This window comes from Microcaecilia unicolor, chromosome 7 (genome assembly GCF_901765095.1).
Source record: "Microcaecilia unicolor chromosome 7, aMicUni1.1, whole genome shotgun sequence".
NCBI classification, from domain to species: domain Eukaryota; kingdom Metazoa; phylum Chordata; class Amphibia; order Gymnophiona; family Siphonopidae; genus Microcaecilia; species Microcaecilia unicolor.
Genome location: NC_044037.1, coordinates 35,398,460 through 35,422,411, shown reverse-complemented (window position 1 = coordinate 35,422,411; position 23,952 = coordinate 35,398,460). Strand labels below are relative to the sequence as shown.

Here is a 23,952-nt window from a genome sequence, read left to right as displayed (position 1 = left end):
AAATTACATTTTGTTCCAATTCGGTTATGGATTACATTGTGAAGAGTTATACAAAACAAATCAAAGTATCGTTAAGGAATATAGAAACATTGAAAGGAAAACAACGAAAAACTAGAGATTCTGAGGACAATATATAGCATATAAACAACGGATAGCCTATGGTATACATCTTCTTTGGTTAAAGGTATGTGTGTGGTGTGATTTCAGGATTGAGAATTCTTAGGTGGATGTGTTGATGTATAACGGAGCAGTGAGTGTGGATTTTATATGTTTTGGTTCTTTCCGTAGATTTTATCAAAAAGATGTGTTTTCAGTAATTTGCGGAAGTTGGTTTGTTCGTGAATCGTTTTCAGGTTGCGCGGAAGTGTGTTCCAGTATTGCGTGCTCATGTAGCAGAATCTAGGTGCCTCAATTCCATTAGATGTAGTGTGCTGAGTGCCACTTCTGTAAGGGCTAAATTTATGGCAGCCAGTTACATTTGTTGTTGTGGGCTGGGCCAGATTAAGCGATTGAGAAAGTTTACACATATATTTTGTGTCCACATGTTGAGAGGAGTCTTGTGATATGTTCTCTGGACTCAGGAGGTTGGGACTGCCAACTGTCTGTATTTTTTCAGAGGTCAGCAGAGTTTTACATTAATGTCCAGAAGACAAAAGGATGTTTTTTAACGTATACAGCTCAATCTGCAGTTCTTTAGTTACCCCACCCCCACTCCATCCCACTTATGTGAGTGAGCTTTCCCTGCCTTCTTCCATTGTAGCTAGCAGCAGAAACTTGTAGGTAGGATCTTGCCAAAGAGAAAATAGCTCGAGTTGGTGGAGGAAGTTTCTGTGCTGTAGAAACAGTTTGCTTGTTGTAGGGGCAAAAGAGAAATGAACCTCCTCCAAAAAATGTTCAAATACATTTCTATGGAAGAAACAATTCATTGTAACATAGTAATTAAGGAATTGCACCTTTCAAACTGACTTCCCCTCTTATCTCCTCTCCTCACACACACAGTGTAAGCATGTACAATGCACAGATTATATTCAAGCCAATTCTGGGTGTGCAAATTCTCCCCCCCCCCCCCCCCCCCCCACCCCTACCCCTGGTCTCTGCCCTCAGCTCCTCAAAATATAAATACCTGAGCAGTTTGGGATGCTAAGCCTTAGCTGAAGACTTCTCCTGCCTGAGTCGTGACTGCAGCAAGACTCTGTATTTAGTAGGTTGTGGCTTTGGCCTGTTTTAGGAGCCAACTACAGTAGGACGTCTCTTGCAGCTCACCTGGATATCATTCAGTTATTGCGGAGAGCGGGCTGCTTGTGGCCTCCTTTCATGCGATGTGTCCAGAGTGGAACCTTAATTTAGTCCTTCAGGCTCTTCAGATGCCTCATTTTGAGCCACTCCGGAAAGTCTCCTTGAAAGATCTTACACTAAAGACAACGTTCTTGTTGGCTGTTGTGTCGGAAACAAAGCAGGCTCCTCAGGCCTTGCGAGCTCATTCTGTGAGGCATACAACATCATCCTGGACAGAGACTACATTACTGTCTCCGGATATTTGTAATGCGGTGATGTGGTTGACGCTGCATACCTTTGCCAAGCAGTACAGGGTGGACGTTGGGGTGCACTCGAAAGCCAGTTTTGGGACTTTGGCCCTCAGGGAGACAGTGCCAGGATCCCACCCACTCTGATTGCTTTTGGAAATCCCACGGGTTCTGGAATAGTGGGAAGCTACATATGGAAGAAGAAATTAGGTCTTACCTGATCATTTTCTTTCCATTAGTCCTTCTCACTATTCCAGAGGCCTGCTCGAGGTTTCTGAGATGTTTAGTCTGTGCAAAGTAATCACTCGGATAACAGCTGTCACCTTGCATGGTGCTTCCTGCATATCCCTTGTTCTCTACAAGTTGTCCAGAGATGACATAGGTCCATACATGTTTGCTCGTCTGGTTAATGTTAGTTTAAGGTGGTTGTGTTTATTCTGAGTTTCTCCTTACCGCTTGTCTACATAAATACTGAGGAGCTGGACTGGATACCAAGAGAGAGAGCTCAGTTTTCTGTTCTCTATCTCCAACTGCTGGTTGAAGGACAGAACTATCCCACATGTTCTGGTATAGTGGGAAGGACTAATGGAAAGAAAATTATCAGGTAAGACCTCTCCTTAATGAACACTTGCTTCATAGGCTCTCATTCCATGCCAGTAGGTCGTGCTTTGTTCTGTCTTCACTTTTAGGAATCTCTTGACTCCTTCTTATACCAAACTCTCTTAAATATTATTGCCTAGTTGAACCTCTATTGGCCGCCCTAGAAGGATGTTGAGGCATCAACCATACTTGGAAGAAAAAAAAATTTCTGATGTTTCTTAGTCTTCCAGCTTGTATCCTCATATTCCTTTATTCTAGATTCTAGATCTTCCTTTCCTTTGGAACAAGTTTGCATCTTGTCATTATTAATACTTCAAAAATAGCTTGCAGCATGATATAGGTCCGATTTCTTAGCTTCCAAGATCAGATGATATCTGGAATTCTCAACTTGTTTTTTCAGTATAAACATTAGATCCCATTTGATGATATTTTATATTTTAATATGGGGGTCCAATTATTTTTAAAAGAAATTCTGCATTGTGATGGTAATTTCAGAATGACTGTTTCAAGGACTTAACACCATGACAGGATGGTCGTTGTTTAGTAGTATTATTTCATACTACATCATAGCATAGCATGTATTGCTTTTGTAGTAACTAACTGCATGAAGGAAGAAAAGTATATTTAATTGATATTTAAGCAGACATTACTTGGAGAACATGCATAAACTACAGGGTCTTTATTTTCAGCAGGTTTTATCTTTGTTTTTTTTTTAATCTTAATTTACTAATGCCACAAGTACTACCACCGAAGAGGCAATGAAAATCTACTCAGAAGCTGAGCAACACTGATTGTTGCTTCCAAAGTGCAGTTATATGTAATCCCTTCATGTAACAAATTGGTAATAGCTGAAAAAATTTCCTGTTTACCATTCTGTGTTGGTTTCCATGCATTTAGGCAATAACATCATCTAAAGACAGATTGTTCCCTTTCGTGATTATTTTGTTCATAAATAAGACACTTAATTGTGTGTGTTTGTGTGTATATCTGTATCGGTGGTTCTCAACCAGTGTGTAAGGCCACACTGATGTGTCCCCAAAAGGTGAGAGGTGTGTCACTAATGCCCAGATGATCAAAATCAAGCTCGGGCGCTAGAGGCCAGTAGCACTGTACTAGTGCTTGTGTTTGCTCCTGCCCAATGATCAGAGCCAGTGAGCGTATGTAACAACCTACTCGCCAGCTCTGATTGCTAATTGCATGCAGATGCATGCAAATGAGGGCCTCCCGCATTCCTCCCTTATAATTAGCAGGTAGCGCGCCAAACGAGGGTGCTGCTGCTACTGTAATCCCTATGCCAGCATGGAACTGGCGTTAGGTTTTGCTGAGCAAAGGAGGAATGGAGGAGACCAGCAGAAGAGGTTTGATAGGTCCAGGATTTTCTTCTGGGCTTGTGGAGGAGTAGCCTAGTGGTTAGGGTGATGGACTTTGGTCCTGAGGAACTGAGTTCAATTCCCACTTCAGGCACAGGCAGCTCCTTGTGACTCTGGGCAGGTCACTTAACCCTCCATTGCCCCATGTAAGCCGCATTGAGCCTGCCATGAGTAGCAAAGCGCGGGGTACAAATGTAACAAAACAAAAAAAAAAACCCAAGCCTGCCCCCACCAAACAGTGAAGGAACCACTAGACCTCCTCACCCTCACCTCCCCCCCCCCCCCCCCCCCAAGCACTCATACCTTCAAATGACAGAGGAGGGAGTAGCACTCGCTCTTCCTTTCCACGCATCCCAGGATGCACTGGACAGGGTGCCGCCATTTTGGAGGGGGCGCTGGAAGTAGGAAGGAGTGCTACTTCCTCCTCTCATCATTTGAAGGTACGGTGGGGGATGTTCGGGGCCAGTAGGCCACCAGGTGGGGGCTGGAAGTTCATTGGACCTGGAGCCCTCTCCTGGCAGGAGAGGGGGATTGGGCTGGGCCGGGACAGGAGGGGCTCTTCTATCAGGGGAATGTTTGCCAGGTTCAGGCTTTTTTTTTTTTTTTTTTTTTTTAACAGACCTGACCTGTCAAACAACTTCTGCAGAATTGTGCCTTAGGCACATGCACAGGCCTCCAGTAGAAGTAACCCTATGATCAGAGCTAATAGCGCACATGAATTTGCATGCTATTAGCTTTGATCATAGGGGCATTATTGCCCCGCGCTATTCCAGAGCTAATTTTAGAACACTGTTCGGAACAGCACAGGGTTTTTGATAGCAGCACATCAAAGTTTGACATATGCAGCAAGCCTGTGCTTTCTTTATCATCTGTGCCTACAAGCTGGGAAGACCAGAGGATCTAGAGATTCAGGTATTTCAAATCTCCATAACTGTTCCCTATTTCTGCTTCCCCTCTACCCCCAATGATAACTGCTATGACCAATTTCAAATGGAAATGTTGCAAGTCTGTTGTCCATATATTTTATTTAATAGCATATTTGCAGGGCTTTGTGTTGCTGTTACTGAGGTGACACCCACATTTGAAAATATATTTGGTTTGGATGACAAGCTCTTAATAGGAAACATCCTAGCTCTGTATAGGCTCTAGAATGGATAAAAGATTTTATGATGTTAACGGTAAATTTGGTGTGGATTTGCCTTCCATTCAGTCCTATAGAAAAATGATATGCAACACATCAATCCCAGATTTCTCACTGATAAAACTTCTTTGAGAAAAGAAAAAATAGCTGTAATTTTTATGGTTTATACAACAAATAAAGTAGAATATTTTATATTTCTTTTGTATTATTGTTAACTGTGAAATATTGTTAGGAGTTTTTTTTGTTTGTTTGTTTAGCAGTGAATTTTACACTTCAGTGTGTCACACACATGAACATTGTATGCCAGGTGTGTCAGAGCAGAAGAAAGTTCTCGTATTTCTATCTATATATTATATCTATGTAATTCATAACCTTCCGTCTATAGACTTCTGTACTCTAATAGGTCTAGTAAATTTGTTGACCTTTTCACGTGTTGCGTATGATTTGCCCTTTACATTGTAGGTGTGCCAAAGAATCTGCACATAAGGAATTTAAGAAAGCTGTTGGAGCTTTTTCTGTAACATATGACTCAGAAAGCAGTCAGCTTATCATTTTAGTGAGTATGAACAGTCCCTGTACTGGTTTATTTTTTATTCAAGAGTGATCAAATAAAATTCCTTTTTTTTATATATATATATATATATATATATATATATATATATATATATATATATATATATATATATATATATATATATATATATATATATATATATATATATATATATATATATATAAATTTAGATCTTGGCTTTGGCTGCAGTTGTTAAATTCAGTATGTGATTTTTTTTTTTTTTTTACCTTCTCTATTTCTTTTGCATTTACTATTTCTGCTTTGCATGATTTCTCTAAGAGAAATGAAGAAAGGCAGAAACAGACAAGGTGATCTTAGGAAAGGTCTTGGTCAGGAAAAGAGCAAGGACGACACAGGAGATGGAAGATGTCTTATTGAAACACTTTGGGGCCCTTTTACCAAGCAGCAATAAAAGGTGACCCACGGTGGATCAGCAAGAGGGATTTCTGAGGCCAGTTTTTACCGCAACGAGTAAAAGGGCATTTTCCCAACAGAGGCAGTGACTGTGCACTACTTAAACATTTGGCACACAGCTGGAGCCCTTACCACCTCCTATTTTGGAAGCAGTGAGGGCTCCAGTGGTATTCGAGCAACACTGCCCGATTACTGCCGGGCATGTCTACTCCCTGCCCACCAGTACTATAAAATAAGTTATTTTGTAGTACCGGAAATGACGCACAGCTGGGCTCCTGGGAAAACCCCGGTGGTAAGGCCAATTCCACCGCATGCTATGCCCACTACCCTGGCTGTAGCCCTACAGCCAGTTGGTAAAAGGGCCCTTTTATGTTTCATTTTAAGACATCTATCACCTGTGTCATCCTTTCTCTTCTACCTGCTTATCATTGTAAGGACTGCATCCTTCTGTTTACCTACACTGCTGGTCAGGAAAAAGCCAGGAGAGGTGATGAGGGTACAGCTCTTGAGTGGTGGTAACCAGCAGTTTCCAATAATGGCATAAAAAAGGTCTATTAAAATGTGGAAACACCACTGACCAGTCATAGCCACGTTTCGGTAAACACCTGCATTATGACATTTAATTTCGATTCTTGCGATTTTATATTTTGTATTGCTGTTTGAGCTTTAATTCTTTAATTTATTGTTTTCAATTTATTGACTTTTTGTAATTCGCATCAAACTTTATAGGTTATTGCGGAATATAACAAATCTACATTCTGTGCAAATAAGAATTATAAAGGATAAATTGTATAAAATATATATTGAGCCACAAAATCGTACTGGTGGTGACTATCAAAGTGGCACAATGCCACCATAAATAAAATAGGTTATGTTGATATCAAATTGCACATTGTAATATTTTGCATAACTTGTATGAGATTGAGTTTTTAAAAAGGGACTGCGCTTTACACTACAAAACTAGATGTGTCTATATGGTTCTGTATTGCAGCAATATACTGTTGGAAATTATCCACTTCAAAACTTGTTTATAAAGGTCTCTTCATATAAAGTCAAATCTAGACTAAAAGCCTACCTTTGTTGATGCTGCTTTTAACTCCTAACTGTTACTCGTTAACAGTTCCCACGTTAGTAATTCCCTTATCCCTTATTTGTCCTGTTTGTCCTAATTAGATTGTAAGCTCTGTTGAGCACGGATTGTCTCTTCATTTCCAGTGTACAGCACTTCGTACGTGTAGTAGAGCTATAGAAATTCTAGTAGTAGTAGTCCTACCTAGCAACTTTTGTGCATTAAAAATGCTTGAGCTAAAACACAGTAAAATAATGTCATTCAAATGATAAACAATGGGCCTTGTTTACTAAGCCACCCTGGGGCGTATCTGGAATCCGGCGGTAGGGGGGGGGGGGGGGGGGCAGAGCCAGAGAGAGGGGGCACATTTTTCCTCCCCCGCCGTCAACCCTCCTCCGCTGCTTACCTTTGCTGGCGGGGGGCCCCAACCCCCGCCAGCCGAGGTCCGATCCGCAGTCTTCATATTTCGTCTTCCTCCGACTCCTCCGTGGCCATGCTGTAAGTAACGCTGCTGATTCGTTGAATCCAGTTCGGAGTCTGACGTCGCAGCACGTTGTACGCGCGTACAACGTGCTGCGACGTCAGACTCCGAACTGGATTCAACGAATCAGCAGCGTTACAGCATGGCCACGGAGGAGTCGGAGGAAGACTAAATATGAAGACTGCGGATCGGACCTCGGCTGGCGGGGGTTGGGCCCCCCCCCCCCCCCCCCGCCAGCAAAGGTAAGCAGCGGGGGAGGGTTGACGGCGGGGAGGGGGGCCAGGGCGAAATCTGCGGGGGCCCAGGCCCCTGTGGCCCCATGCAGATACGCCCCTGGTTCTAACGATAGAGACACCCATTATATTCCTGTGTGTGTCTCTAGCATTAGCACGTGCTAAAACGTATGTGTGCCTATAGCATAGCTTGGTAAACAGGGCCCAGTGTGTCAGAGTTTCTCAGTCACTGTGAATGCTCAGTGTCCACTCCAGCTTTAATACAAGCCTTCAGTTGCTTTGGGAAGTTCTTAACAGCCTTATTGATTGGACCCTATAGCAGGCTGTCCCAGATCATCTGCAGCGCTTCTTTTAATTTGGTGATTGTTTGCAGCTTTGGGTGGAGCTTGTGATAAGCCTCTAACATTGCTCCCCAGACAAAAGCCTATGTCACTGTGACATCATTAACAGTAAGCTGGCACCCTGGGGAGGGGGGGTTGGGTTCAAATAATGGTCATTTTGAACACGTGAAAAATTGCTGGGTGGTCACGCTAAAAGGTCTGCAACTTCACCATGGTTTTCTTGCCTCACCCTGTATATATAAATACAGTAAGCTGTGTATTGATCAAATCCATCAGGCAGCAAGTGCACAAAGATTAAGCATTTAAATTGAGATGTTTTGACTGATGCACAGCCTTTTCTGCTGAAATGTGACCATATTGTCACTGGTGTTTTATCATTTTAATAAACAATTTTTATGAAATATTGGGACTTCTGGTTGGTATCACCACTCAAACTGTAAACTCGTCATCTCACCTGGGTTCTCCTAGACCAGGACCTTTCCTTTGATCACCAGTTTCCTTAGCGTCATCAGCAGATGAATCCAGCAACTAGTGAGTTGTCAGTCTACCAGCAAGTGGAGACAGAGATCACTCACTTTCATCCCAGTGATATAGGAAAGATAGCTCCTCCCAAAAGCCAGTATCTATCTCTCTCTCTCTCTCTCTCTCTCTCTCTCTCTCTCTCTCTTTCCAGCAGGTGGATGGACAGACATCCTCTATCTCCTAGATTCCTCTTGTTAGGAGTGCTCCTTGCTTGGGTCTCCTAGACAGTTGAGCGTGGGGGTGCTCTTGCTATTCAGTGCCAGCTTTAGGAAGGCATACCTGTCACCCCCAGCTCCCTCCTTCACCCTGAGTTTTCCCCTGCCACTGTTCTGTGGGTCTCCTCTCCCTTGAGTGTTCCATTATTTCAGCTGACCTCCTTAAGAAAAAAAAAAGGAGGGGGGGTTCCCTGTTTTTTTAGATTGTGATAGAGCGTGGACCAAGAAAGCTGTTAAAAATAAAGACATGCGCCTATTACTGTGCTGGGGCAGACATCAGGGGAGAGTGTGTTTACTGCAGGCTGTTGGGGTGCCGCTTTTAGTGGCACTGAGCTGCTTGTCGGGGTGAGTTCTTTTTCTCATTTTGTGTTTTGGTCTGTGTCCCAGCGGTAGCTGTTTGAGGGAAGTGGCAGAAACTGTGCTGTTGGGTGGTGGATTCTGCCTCTAAGCAGTGCCTTACCAAGCTCCCTTTCCAGGGCCGACTGCTGTTCAAGGAGGACCTGGAAGTTAGTCAAGGATTTGGGGGATTCCAAGACACAGCAGTTGCCTCAAGATCAGAGGAATTCTCCGTTCAGGCTGGGCGCGTGTACCCGTTTTAATGAGGTAAGTAATTATTGGCTGGGGCTGGGTTCCATACCAGCGTTTTCATCAGATTTTAAGAGGTCCCATTTTCAGTAGCGGGCTTCCTTTCACAGTAACGAGAGACCCAGGACCCGCATCCAATTCTCCACCCCCTGCAAGAACTGCCCAATGATAGGGAGTTGGCCTGCAGTTTGGTGCATCAGATTGGGGGTCGGCTGACCTGGTTTTTCGATCAGTGAGCTACTATTATATCAGACCAGTGGGTTCTCAACATTAATCAAGGATGAGTACAAAGTGGAGTTCTCTGCTCCCATCGGTGAATTTTTTTTTTTTTTTCTTGGAATCCCCATGTAGAGCGACTTCCAAGGGCTTAGGGGTGCAGTCTACTGATTGCCTTGCGGGAGCTCAGCGCTGTTATGCCCATTCCCACAAGGGAGCAGGGGCAGAACTGCTATTCAATTTATTTTGTTGTCCCAAAGAAAGAAGGGTCCTTGCTGGTTTTGGACCTAAAGCATGTGAACCGCTTTCTCAAGGTCCAGCATTTTCACATAGAGCTGTTGGGCTCCATACTGGTGGTTGTGCAACCAGGGGAGTTTTTAACTGCCTTGGAGCTCAAGGAGAAGTATTCTCATCTGGCCTCTGAACCATTACTCCATTTTGCGGTTCTATGTTGCCACTTCTAGTTTCAGGCCCTTCCCTCTGGCCTGGCTATGTCACCACACACATTTTCCAAGATCATGGTGGTTTTGGTGGCGTTCCTGCACTGGGAGGGCATTCGAGTTCATACATATCTAGATGACTGTTTGATTCAGGCGTCCTTGGAGACCAAGAGCCAGTAGGTCACCACCTGGGTGCTGCACTTTCTCCAGTCTCTTAGATGGATTGTCTACTTGGCCAAGAGTCATCTAGTTTCCTCACAGATGCTGGACTGTCTCAGAGTGCGCTTTGATACCCTCCAGGGTTTGGTGTTTTAACCGACGCTCAGGTAGTGAAACTGCAGGGGCAGATTCAGTCTCTCCTTGGAACACCATGTCCCCACATTTCCTGGGATCTATGACTGTGGCCATGGAGGGAGTCCCCTGGGCCAGGGTTCACATACACACCCTAGAGTGCTCTCTGCTGTGTCTCTGGTCTCCGATGTCACAGGACTATAAGATGTGACTCTAGTGGACCCCGCAGGCCCATCTCAGCATGTGCTGGTGGCTCCAGCAGGACAATTTGCAGAGGAGGATGCTGTCTTCCCAGTGGATCTTAGTAGTGACATACAGCAGCCTGGTGGGCTAGGGAGCCCATTTCCTGCACCACAGTGCTGTTGGTCCATGGTAGAAGCAAGGTGGCCAATTAATTGCTTGGAGCTTTGAGTGTGGCTCAGGCGTTTGTAGGAGTTCCTGGATCTGATTCAGGACAAGCCGGTTTGGGTGCTCTCGAACAATATGACGGCGGTTGCATATATCAACCATCGGGGAGCACTCGCAGTGCAGAGCTGGAGGAGGAGGCGAACCTTCTCTGTGCATGGTCTGAGCGCCACCTGCAGTTTCTGTCACAGCTCCCATTGCAGGGACCCTCAATGTGCAGGCGGATTTTCTCAGCTGGATGTCGCTGGACCGAGCGGAATGGGAGCTGTCCCCGACTGTATTCCATGCCATCATTGAGCAATAGATCTGATGATGACTCAGACCAATGTGAATGTGTCATGGTTTTTCAGCAGAGGCTGAGAAACTGGCTCCAAGGGTCTGGATGCACTTCTTCAACCCTGGCTGGTGGAGGAGCTTCTTTACATCTTTCTGTCTTGGCTTCATAGGGCATGTGTTGCATTGGATTCTGCGGCATTGGGACCTGGTGATTCTGATGGCTCCCGATTGGCCTCTGCGTCTGTGGTATGAGGATCTTGTGGGGCTTCTCGTGGATGAACTGTTTCCACTGCCCTTGGTTCCAGACCTACTCTGTCAGGATGCGGTGTCCATGGAGGATCCCTCCCGCTTTGGTGTTGCAGCCTGGCTCTTGAGTGGTCACGATTGAGGAGGAAATGATATGTGGAGGGGGTGATCACCACCCTCCTTCAGGCCTGCAAACGTTCAATTACATCATGGTATGCATGGGTTTGGCGCACATTTGAGTCGTGGTGCTTGCAGCAGGGCGTTCTCTGTTGATGGCCTCGATGCCTTGGATCCTAGCTTTTCTGCAGGATAGGCTGCAGAAAGGTCTGGCCCTTAATTCTCTTTGAGTTCAGGTGGTGGCCTTCGCTTGTTACTGGGGCAGAGTGGACTGGTCTTCGCTAGATGCGCATCCGGATGTTGTGTGTTTTTTTTTTTTTTGAAGGGAGTTGCTCACCTCCGGCCTCTTCTGCAGCCTCCCTGTCTGGACTGGCATCTTAATTTGGTTCTGCAGGCCCTTGCAGTTGGCATCCTTGAAGTACCCGACCCTGAAGGTGGTGTTTCTGGTTGCTATGGCTTCAGCGCGGCACAAGTCGGAATTGCAGGCTTTGTCTTGTCAAGATCCTTTTCTCCGGTTTTCAGAATCAGGGTTGACAGTCCGTCCGGTGGTTTCTGCTTTCTACCTTAAATCAACTGCTGTTTCTTCCATTCTTTGCGGTAGAGGATTATCCGCAAGATGTAGCAGAGCTCCGCTTCTTGGGTATCCATCCGGTGGTACTTCACTGTCTGCATGTGAGGAATGAGTTTCGCAGGTCGGAAAACCCGATTGTTCTGATGGCGTGATACCAGAAGGAGCTCACAGCCTCCAAGGAGACCCTGGTGCCCTGGATTAAAGAGGCGATTGTGTCAGCATATGTTCTGGCGGGGCGCCAAGTTCCAGGGGCATTGTGGGCGCATTCTACATGCGCAGTGGCGGCCTCTTTGGGCGGAGACAAGGATTTTTTCCCTGGATGATATCTGTCGAGCATTATTCTTTGGATGTGGTTGCACGCTGGGACTCCCGGATTGGCGCAACAGTGCTCTCCATGAGTGTGTCAGATCCCCTCACTCTTTAGGGACTGCTTTGTTACATCCCACTAATTGCTGGATTCATCTGCTGCTGACGCTAAGGAAGGAAAATTTGTCTTACCTAATAATTTTCTTTCCTTTAGTTGCAGCTGATAAATCCGGCATCCCTCCCTCTTTGCTGTCTTTGAGGCACGAGTGCTTTCTATTGATTAGCTTTTCTTCTTGTTCTGCATGGGTTCACAAACTAGCATTCTAGCTTCAAAAAAAAAGTGTGTATAAGGAGAAGCATAACATGGTGTCAGACCATGTTACTTATTTTTTCCATCTTCAAGAGAACTGCACACTCAGAGTACATTTGGGCCTGTCACTTGGGTGTGTGGTCCTGGAGGGCTGAGCACACAGGGTGTGCCAGGAACAGAGGACAGCCAGAGGTCCCGGAGTGTGACCAGGCCCATTCTGGGGCATCTTGGGGAGCGGGGTTGGGCTTGGTTTGGGGGCTGCTTGGGTAGCAGACATACTAGCTTTTGGGAGGAGCTATCTGTCTTGTATCACTGGGATGAAAATTGTGATCTCTATCTCCACATGCTGGTAGACGGGCAAAACCCACTATTTGCTGGATTCATCTGCTGTGACTAAAGGAAAGAAAATAATCAGGTAAGACATTTTTCCTTCTGTAACTATCCAGTGCAGAAATACTGTAAAAGAAGACCATGATAAACTGCTTTTTACTATTGTACCTCTTTCTATTGCCACAGATTTTGTTTTCCATCCAGATAGTTATGTGAAACATTTTAAGCATCACTGGTTAAACTAAATGGTTCCAATGAATCTAAGTGAACAGAAGCCGATACAATTTCTATGTGGTACAATATAACAATGATGATCTGTGATTTTTATGCAAAATTGCTATTTGTCAGTTTAAACAGATTGAAAATAATAAGCAGGTAAAGCATGTAGATCAAGTCTAATAGAATTCTTTCCAGTCCCCTCTGTTTGTGTATGTTTAAAGAAGAGAGCTAAGGAGACAATTTGGTTGGAGGTAATACCCAATAGTTCTTTGTTTTTCGATACCATTCCAGTTGATTGATTGCTACTTATTTTTTTTAAACAGTTGTTCATAAGGCCCAAAAGGTTTAGGGGCGCTGTGAGTTTTTGCACTTAGATGTTAGTTATGATATGCTGAGATGCAATAAGTGCAAAGCTTATGTGGTAAAATCAGGTGGTATGCACAGGGCATTCACTTACCACATGGACAGAAGTTCCATACCGTAGCAGACAGCACAGTTGCACCTACACTGGCCAAAGTTAAAAAGACCAGCGGTGGCCGCCCTTCCCCATCCCTCTACCCCTGACTCATTTGGGGGTTCACTGGTGGACTAGGACCAAAGGGAAGAGTAGTCCCCTACACTCCTATCCTCTGGATTTCAAAATGTCCATCTTGACCTTTATTGATAATCTTTCAACACTACTGCTAGGGGGTCATTCTTCCATATAAGGACAATTACTCCATACATGACCCATAGCAGTAGTTCTGCGAGACTATCTGTAGTGGTCAGGATAGACATTTAGAAACCCAAAGCCAGGGAGTTCCAGTGTGTGTGGGGGGAGCGGGTTGTGCTCGGAACGGCTGGTCTCAGAGGTAGCATTAATTGCAGCTGTGATCACCAGTCATGATAAGCAACACCAACCTGCGTGCTAACTGTCCCAGCCAGCCACACCCCTTTTATCACCCACGACCTGCCCCTGCTACGTTGGCTGTTTTATCTTGGCAATGGCCGTTACCACATGGTGAAACCTGAGCTAGTTGTTTAATGCAGCTTAGTAAAAGGGCCCCTTAGTGACTTATTAAATCTTCAGTTAAGTCAGGTGACAACAATTTCACAGTTGAACAAATAGTCTGACCCTTCTGATTTCTCAGGTTGTGGTTGTTTTGTCTGCTTTCAGCAGTCATGGGTTCCTTTAAGTAGCTGTCTGAGCATTTGAAAATGAAGATAATTCCCTCTTATACAGCAAGGGAAAGCTATAAAATAATTTCTAAACATCAACTGGCAATTTCAGCTGTAAGAAATATTAAGAATTGTTTCTTACATGGAATTGTTGAAGAAAGAGAGCAAGATCTGGAGACTCAAAAAGAAAAAAAAAAACCTGATAGAATCCCCTGAAAACTGGTCAGATCTGCAAAATGAACTTGTACATCACAGCAAACAACCTACATAAAGCTAGCTGCTCTTGGAGTAGTTGTCCATAGTAGAGCAATGATCTACCTAGGAGAGTTATTGGAAAGAAACCTCATCATAAGAGTGGCTGTCTCTGGCATACAAAAGAAAACCTAGATAAGTATGACATTTTGCTTTTGATGAAAAAGAAAATTGCAGCCTATGGCACAACTACACAGGAAAAGAACGTCTCGCTGTACATTAAACATGGGAGCGGATATGTTATATTTTCGAGTTGTTTGGCAGCCAAAAGCCCAGGAAACAATGTGCACATGGAAGGGAGAATGGATTCAACTAAATATTAGCATATCCTAGAAGATAATGTCACTCAGCCAGTGAAGAAATTGAAAATGAAGAGGTTGGATAGTTCTGCAAAGTGGCAATCTGAAACAGATTTCAAAATCAACCGTGAAGCACTTATAAGAAAGAAAGATGGAGGTTTTGGAGTGGCCTCTACTGATCAGGCTTTCTCTGTATGTACTGAATGCTTGATTGAGATCTCTGCATAGGTTTTTAGTACACTTAAGGATATGTCTGAGCTAGGAGAATCCTTAAAGGAGGTAAGTAAAAAATTCTGAAAGCAAGAATAGAAAGACTACATACAGACAATGTTTAGAAGTTGTTATATTTGCCAAAGGAGATGTTAGAAAGCAAGGGCTGAAAGGATGAACAAACATTTGCAACTTCTATAGTCAGTAATTATGCATTAAAATTTGGTGGGAAATGTCATTTATTTATTTATTACAATAAATAGAGGAGAAAGTCTTTCTGAATATTTGCAATTAGTGTACAGGTGGAGTCATATATTTATTTGCACGAATATTCACATCACTCCCTTGGTGACTCTATTAACGTGCACAGATTTAATCATTGACTGAAACCACCTCCACCCTAAAGTTACAATTCATTAAACTTAACATACTAAAAAGTGCAAATATATGTAAATATGTGCAAAAAGACACTTAACTTGCGGAGCATATAGACTCCCTTATTCAGATTGAAGTGTGTAGCCCCGACAGTGCCTGTTTCGCTACACTTCTTCTGGGGGAACCCACACCATTTAACTGCGTCGTGTCTTAACAAAGCCAAGGAGCTTCGTTAAGACACGACGCAGTTAAATGGTGTGGGTTCCCCCAGAAGAAGTGTAGCGAAACAGGCACTGTCGGGGCTACACACTTCAATCTGAATAAGGGAGTCTATATGCTCCGCAAGTTAAGTGTCTTTTTGCACATATTTACATATATTTGCACTTTTTAGTATGTTAAGTTTAATGAATTGCAACTTTAGGGTGGAGGTGGTTTCAGTCAATGATTAAATCTGTGCACGTTAATAGAGTCACCAAGGGAGTGATGTGAATATTCGTGCAAATAAATATATGAGACTCCACCTGTACACTAATTGCAAATATTCAGAAAGACTTTCTCCTCTTTCTATTTATTGTAGTAGCCTATATTATAATAGGAGTAAGTCAAGCCATACAGTTTTTTTGTTTTTTTGTATTTATTTATTTATAGCACTTGATATACCACAAGTAATTAACTTTGTACCCTATAGAAGCCATGTCTGCTTTGTTCATTTAGGGCTTCATTGACACGTACAGTTTGTGTAGAAATGCCTATACTTCTGCACACAACTGTTCCAATGGATTCCTGACATACTTTGCGTTCTAGCCTACCAGCTCTGAACTTCCTGGAAACAAAATAAAACATAAGAATAATTCTAAGAATTTTTCAATTCACAGGAATTAAACATAGCTTATAACTTTACGTGTGGCATTCATGCTTTTCAGGAAATGAATGTAAAGTATAATATATTGTATTTTATTAATTTTGTCAAATCAAAGTATTTCACATCTTGGTTTTATGTACTTGGAGAGACAGTATCTTGCATTAATTTCCATTATTGTACTTTACAAGTACTTCCTATTCTATATATGGTAGATGTGATCAAGTAGTTGTTTTTCTCTACAATGTAGTCCATTAATGAGGTAACAACGAAACGAGCAGGCATGCTAAGTGATATGCATTTTCGAAGTCTCCGTACCAAATTGGCTTTGATGATGAGGAATGAAGAAGCTAGTAAACAACTTGAGGTATGTTGTCTGTTTTCTAATATGTAATTAAAATAATGAAGAGGGGTGGGTTTCACTTAAGTAATAATGACTTTTTGGCTACTCATTTTCAAGAACAGAAAAACATTTTGAAAACTTGTCAGTTCAATCAGAATTTTTACAGATATTATTTTGAGCTCTGTTACTTTTGTGTAGTTTTTCCTTCCTCTTCCCCCACTTGTTTATTTGTTCTTTATTCTGCTCAGCCTATGCAGATTGTCTTGGGTTCTTCTCATATTGGCGCAGCACTAATGCTAGTTTTGTTATAGAAATTGTTAAAACGGTACCACTGTGTTCTTTTTGTCATCCTTGTTTTTTTTTTTCCTTCCCTTTATAAAGTTTATATTTAAATGTATTTTGGCCACGTTAATTATTAAGGGCCTCTTTTATTAAACCATGCTAGCAATTCATTTTGAGTGAGCTTTTGTAGCATTTCTGTGTTTCAGGTAAATTGGTGGTGTATATTTTTTTTTAAATAAGATGGTAACCATAGCTTTCTGGCAGCAAGCAAGATCAATCAGATACACAATTGGGTGATATCTGATACTGCTGACATTAATTGCTCTTGTCATGTGCAAGAATTACTATTTTCCTATCTATTGAAGCACAGTATTTTCACAGTATCTAGTCTTGCAGTATTTTTGTTTGGGTTGTTTTTCCTTCCCCTAAGTTCCAGTTTTCATTACAAAACTGAATTCATCTTTGCTGGTAGACTGTTATCATCATAGCGAACAGAATCAGTGGCTTTAAAGTGGCTGGAATTTATCTGTCATGGTCTGATTTGACATCTGCTCTAGATCCTTGGAACCACTGTTTCCTCTAAGATAAATGGGAGTCCTCCAACTGCACTTCTGTCAGTGGGAGGGCAGTGCTTCAATATTGTGTTTTTAATCTCTAGAGACAGGCAGGTTCCCTGGAGTCCTGCAGAGCTTGCCTGTCCCTCACTATAAAAAATGTGATAGCGAAACAGCACCACCCACTGGTGAGACTGTAGATAGAAGACTCCCGTTCAACTTAGGAGGAACAGTTTGTCGTCACAGTGTCCCCATTGTACTTGAAATTTGCTTAGTGCTCAACGTTTTAAGCCCTACAAGGTGAAAACCTTACATTCTTCATTGTTAGACATTCAACAGCAATGGGAAAAGCATAAATCAGAAATGGGTGAGGGGAGTAGCTTGGAGAAGAACAGAAGCTATGCACGTCTAGGTGTGAATCCTCAAAGTAGTTGCTGCACCAAAGAAGTTGGTAGAATAGAGAAGACACACATCCAAGAGAAGGAAGCTAGAAGATCCCACTACCCTACAAGTCTCTGCACAGAGATCCTATACATCAAAAGCACAATAGAAACTTCCATCCATCCTTGGCATAGAATGTCTGTTAAGTGCAGGTTCTTTATCCGGTGCCATTGGTACTCTGTGCTAAAACCACAGATGACAAACATCTGCCTTGTACAATGAAAAAGCTTGACACTGAAGTTCTCGGTGCTGTTGTCTGAGTATGCATGAGCTGATGACTCCTTACCTGACTCTTTCATTAATTGCTCCATACTACTATCAGATGGACCTATTTCATGGAGCTATTAATGACATTTCATCAAGAAATAAATAGTTAATATGCTGGTTCAGTACTTAAGACCAGTGATCTAAGTTTTCAGGATCAGTCACTGCCATCTGAAGGTATTATTATAAGCCAAAGACACATCCTTGAACCTTTGGGAGCTCATAGCTCCAGGATCAGTTTTCTGGCAATCTTCTTAGGTAAGCTTCTCTTCAATTGCTCTATTACAGCAGCACTGTAAATTACCCAAATAGGAATATCAGATGGCCTTATATCTTTCGCTGTATTCTGCAAGTAATATACAGGATCCATCTTCCATTTCAGACTCTCAGAATTCTCATCACTTTTGGAATGAGTCACCTGAATGGTTGGACAAGGAACAGTCAACAGGGCTATCCTCAGGTCAGCCTTAAAAGTACCTCACTGCCTGAGAATTTAATTTTGCCCCATATTCATTTAGAAAATAGCAAATATGGTATCCTTTGCACGTCATAAAAAAAAAGAAAAACCAAGAGCAGATGTATTCAACCTATTATAAATTATTGATGCCCTCAAGCAAGTGTACTGTTCCAGTATACATGTTTCTCAATCTCCAGCTGTGAATATGGGAAAATTGCATCTCTTCTTTGCCAAAAGCAAGCAAATTGGATTTGAAATGGAGTATAATCCAGTACAAGATTTGATGTGGTGCAACTACCATATTTAGATAGAATCTGTCATTAAAAAACACACACACAGAGTTCCAAAACCACGGCTGCCGAGTTACCCAAACATATTTCACCTCATTGAGAAGAAAGGCTGTCATAATCCTAATCTAGGTTCAAAAATAGCAATGCACCAATTCTACATGATATAGTGCAGACAGAAGTGTCTGCAAAAATTAGCCCTTTTCGGAACCTTCTCCCAAGTTGAGGGACAATTTTTAAAAACAACTTATCACAAAGAAATATTGGGTACATCTGATCTAGTGAACAAATGAGGCTTCCAGTACTAATAGGAGCGAGAAGATTATCATGGCTCAGAGCAACTAAATGATGTGAAACATTAAACTACAGGTTTTATTTTTGTTACATTTGTACCCCGCGCTTTCCCACTCATGGCAGGCTCAATGCGGCTTACATATTGTATATAGGTACTTATTTGTACCTGGGGCAATGGAGGGTTAAGTGACTTGCCCAGAGTCAGAAGGAGCTGCCTGTGCCTGAAGTGGGAATCGAACTCAGTTCCCCAGGACCAAAGTCCACCACCCTAACCACTAGGCCACTCCTCCACTCCAGTGGGGAAAAAAACTGTTAGTAAAGTAAAGAGAATCATGCTAATAAAAAGCCACTGCTCCTCCTGCCAAACCTTCACATTAGCCACTGCAGAACATCGTATTGGTTGGAGGGGCCAAACAAATTTCTGGCCCCACATCAAGGCTATATAAATGCAGACTTTGTGTTGGGCAAAATTATGGTGGAGCCATTAAAGACCGACTGGAACCAGGTTTTTCGGTTTCAGCTGAAACTGACCAAAATTTGCCACTCCAAAGCCAAAATTGAAATTAGCTCTACTCTGCCCTAGACAGCCCAGCCCCTGAATGAGAAGATCTCTCAGTTCTTCCCAAAGAGACGGAGCCTCCCAGACCCACTCATAGACTCTCCCCTTCCCTCGGAACTCCTGCCCCAGCTAGCCACTACACCATCAATCTCAAAATGTCTGCCGTGTCCTCCAGAAGCAGTCTTGCAAGACTGCTGATGGATGTCCTGGCAGACATTTTGACCGAGGAACCAGCATAGGCAGGAGCAATTGGGGATCAATATTGCCCTGGCTAGCCACTACACCACCAACACAATGGTAGGCTTGGGGGAGGGAAGGCTGCTTTTGCTCCAGGAGAGAGTGGGGACTATACAGTTTCAGCCACAAATGCACTGACATTTTTGGCCAAATATAAATTTTGGGTCGGGTTTAATGCCAAAACCGAAATTCAGTTGGCACTTAATCCACAGCTTCAGTGGCCTGCTCCATTCCACTGTCTATGCCTACGGGAAACAATTTTCCATCAGAGTCTTCTGCCATACCTAAAGCAACATCAGCAGCCTTTAATTTCCTTTTTAGTTCTATTTTATTTACACAACACATAATACAAACATCAAAGCATACAATATGCTGAGAAAGCCATCCATCTGTTAGAATAGACTCTTAATACAGCCCTTACATATTTTTCCATCAATGCCCAAACTGTGTATGTGTATGAGAATAGTTTTCATACATACACTCAGTTCCTCTTCTCTGCTACAATAAATTGTTCCATCAGATAGTGAGTTCACTATGTGAGTTGTGGAAGCTTCTATAAGTTAGAGAATTTGCTTCACGGCTATTAAGAGACAATATTTGCTTGACTGTTGTTCAGACGCTGTATTTCTTTGAGTGAGAGAACTGTGTTAATGTGCTTGAAAGTATGTTGAGAAAAATATAAACAAAAGAAGATTTGGCTTCTCAGACCTGATTCAAAGACTGAGGGTTGTTTGAGTGCATTGAATGCCTTGAAAGACTGTTTTTTGGATATTAAATTGATTTTGTTGCTCTAACAGGAGTTGTAGGCTGCTTCAGAGCAACTGCTGGTATTATTTCATATGACTTAATGTTATATCAAGAAGAAAATCTATTCTGTCAGAAAATTGTACCCTTGCAGGGAAGATTCAGAATGCAGATTTTAAGCCTGAAACTTTGTCAAAGTGACCTTAATTGTGTGCAATTAAGAGGCAGTTATACAGCCTCCAATCATAGCTGGTTGCTCTGTTTATAACCTTGATGACGATACATTCTTATATACATCAATATTCAACAGTATTGTGACCGCAGGCGCTTGGTCGCTGAAACACAGACTGTGTTCAGGACTGTTCAATAAAGAGTTTCCTTTGTCCTGTTCCTGAAGGTCCACTTGTGCTTTTTGTTTTGCTTTGTTCCATCAGATAGTGAAATCAGGAACTGAATTGTCCTTCCAGTTGTTTAAAATCAGTTTAACTACTAAGAATATTAGCACCATAACAGATCAGAGCATAGAATAAGGGATTTCCAGATCAGTCTTATAAGTTAACTCTTTGTCTGTCTGTAACATACCACAAATACAGCACCTCATTTGTTTGCAACAACCCTTTAGATTTGGGCAAGGAAAATCATTTTTGAGAGTTTAGCACTGGTTTATTTGAATGACCAGTATAAAGCATCATTTTCCTTACATACTTTCACCACCACCTTCAGTGTCCAGATGGCCCTGTGTGCCACAAAGTTCATGTCAACGATCCTGATAGAGGGATTCAAATATTATTGACCCAGAGTTTTGCCTGCATTTTGTGCATGAGTTCTGATACTTAATCTGCTTCCCATACTTTGTGTACACAGGTTTCTTTATGCCACCCCTTAAAACGGTAACATAGTAAAATAATTACAGCAGATAAAGACCTGAACGGTCCATCCAGTCTGCCCCACAAGATAAACTCATTTTACATGGTATTGATGCTTTTTTATCATTATTATTTTATTTATAAGAATTTAAATTTACAAGCAATAAAATAACTTGCCAGAAATACAGAGAAAGTAATACACAAGAATTATTTCAATCGGGTAATTCTATACTCTTCCTTAGACCACGAAATAGGGAGAGTGAAAAAAGACAAGGAGATCAATTAAACAACAGTAAACAGAAAAAACAAGGTATTAACCTGATTATCCCCAGTTATTATTTATCTGAATCATTATTCCACATTGATCGTCTGGTTGGCTTCTTCAAACCCAAAATGGTGTATATTCAATTTATTTCGTTGGAAACATACTTATTGTCCAATATTAGTAGAAATAATACACCTAATTTCATTTTTTTCTCTTTTAAAACCAGAAATTATTTAACAATGCGAACACTTGTCTCTAATCCAATTCCCACTGATTAAGGTAATCCCAGTTTCACAGGCTTCACTCCTTTTGAGTTAATATTACTAAGTAATAATTTATATTACTAAGAGGAATCATTACAAAGGAAAATAACATTTTCAGGAAATATTTCTGAGGAAATCTTTAGGAGTCGTAGCCGGAACTCTGGGAAAACAACAACAATCTCAATATTAATCATCTGTAATAATAATAATTTTGTTCAAATTTCTGGTCTATTATCATTTTCAAAATCTTAACTGTTTCCTACTCCTGTAGAACTTCATTTGCTGTATCAATTTTTCTTTCTCAAAGGGTTCGATTAGGTTATCCATGTAACTCACTAATAAGATTATATCTGAAGCAGTTATTTACTACCACCATTAGGTCCTGGAGCGCCTTCCAGATGATATTCAGTGTAACCTCCACGGGTGCCAAAAACTCCAAGCTGATAGCTCTTACAGGTTTAGGAGTGGCACCGCCGACTCAGGTTCAGCTGTAAACGACTTCCGTTTCAGCATGGACTCTAACTCCTCCACTCCTTTGGTCATGGTGGTTAAATGATTCGGGAGCAATGAAGTTGTTTCCAGGTCCAAGAGCGTCGACGCTCCTTCGCCGACCCTAATCAAAGGACTCACCAACCCAGTCATCTGTGGGCAGCTCATCGCGCAGCAGTCCCACACTTGCACAGGGGACAAAACTCTGGCCATCGGCGGCTGACCCCCGATTGTCCCCTTCCTCTCAGTTAAGGTAACTGCAGTTGCAGAGAGGAAATTTCAAGTAAACAGAGACAGAACTTCAGAGGACAGCTGGGCCATTGGGCGTACGAGCTTCAGGTCGCCATCTTTCCACTCTCCCTAGTTTGGGACACTCTTTGTCTGGTTTCTCCTCAGAGGCCTGTCTGATATGGGTAACCATTCAGCATAGCCCTCTGAGTCATTGAAACACAGAAGCCCCTCCACCACTGCAAGGTGGTGTCCCACGGAGGGGGGTATTGATACTTTATATGTATACCCTAGTTTGATTTGACCCTGTATACCCTAGTTTGATTTGACCCTGCCTTTCTCAGGGCACAGACCACAAAAGTCTGCCCAGTACTGTTCCTGTACTAAAATTTCTGAAGCTAACATCGAAGGCCCGTAAAATTTACACTCAAGCCCATCCATATCTATTCAGTCACGATCAGGGCGTACACCGTAGAAGTCTGCTCAGCACTGGTTTTGCTTCCCAATTACTGGCGTTGCCACACAGTCTCCGCTAAGATTCCGCAGATCCATTCCTTCTAAACAGGATTCCTTTGTGTTTATCCCACGCATGTATGGCTTCCATTACCATATTCATCTTCACCACCTCCACGTATCTACCACCCTTTCTGTGAAAAAATACTTCCTGACATGACTCCTGAGTCTGCCACCCTTCAACTTCAATTCATGTCCTCTAGTTCTACCACCTTCCCATATCCGGAAAAGGTTCGTTTGCGGATGCCCCATGTAAGCCGCATTGAGCCTGCCATGAGTGGGAAAGCGCGGGGGTACAAATGCAACAAAAATAAAAAAAATAAAAATACCTTTCAAATATTTGAACATCTGTATCATGTCACCCCTGTTTTTCCTTTCCTCCAAGGTATACATGTTCAGGTCGGCAAGTCTCTCCTTGTATGGTTTGCAGCGCAAATCCCATACCATTTTTGTAGCTTTTCTTTGCACTGCTTCCAGTCTTTTTACATCTTTAGCAAAATACAGCCTCCAAAACTGAATACAATACTCCAAGTGGGGCCTCGCCAACGACTTGTAAAGGGGCATCCTCACCTCCTTTCTTCTGCTAGTTATACCCCTCTCTATACCGGTGTATACATGCCACCTTAGGAAGATAAGAGAGAGATCTTGCAAACTGATTCTAATACTCAACCTTCAAGTATGGCAGCTAGATTTAATTTATACTTGCATAGACAATGAAATAACTTAACTGACTGATAAGGTGAAATGTATTAATAACTGTTAATTTCCTTTCCTTGAATCTTGCTTGACCAGTTGGTACCAGTGGGTTGTGTCTCTTCCCGACCAGCAGATAGAAGTAGAGAATCTGGACTATTCGGTGACATCACTGATATAAGGGCTGGTATATGATGGAATCCTTTAGTATTGCGATTTCTCAAG

General features: G+C 42.4%; 1 protein-coding gene across 1 annotated transcript in view; it reads left to right on the top strand.

Moving 5' to 3' along the window:
• FMR1 (fragile X mental retardation 1) overlaps positions 1-23,952 on the top strand; it is a 107,080-nt gene that overhangs the window by 52,488 nt on the left and 30,640 nt on the right. Inside the window, exons 6-7 of the mRNA XM_030209423.1 lie at positions 5,097-5,190; positions 16,199-16,315. Coding sequence (XP_030065283.1) covers positions 5,097-5,190; positions 16,199-16,315 — 211 coding nt within the window. The remainder of the gene's footprint in view (positions 1-5,096; positions 5,191-16,198; positions 16,316-23,952) is intronic.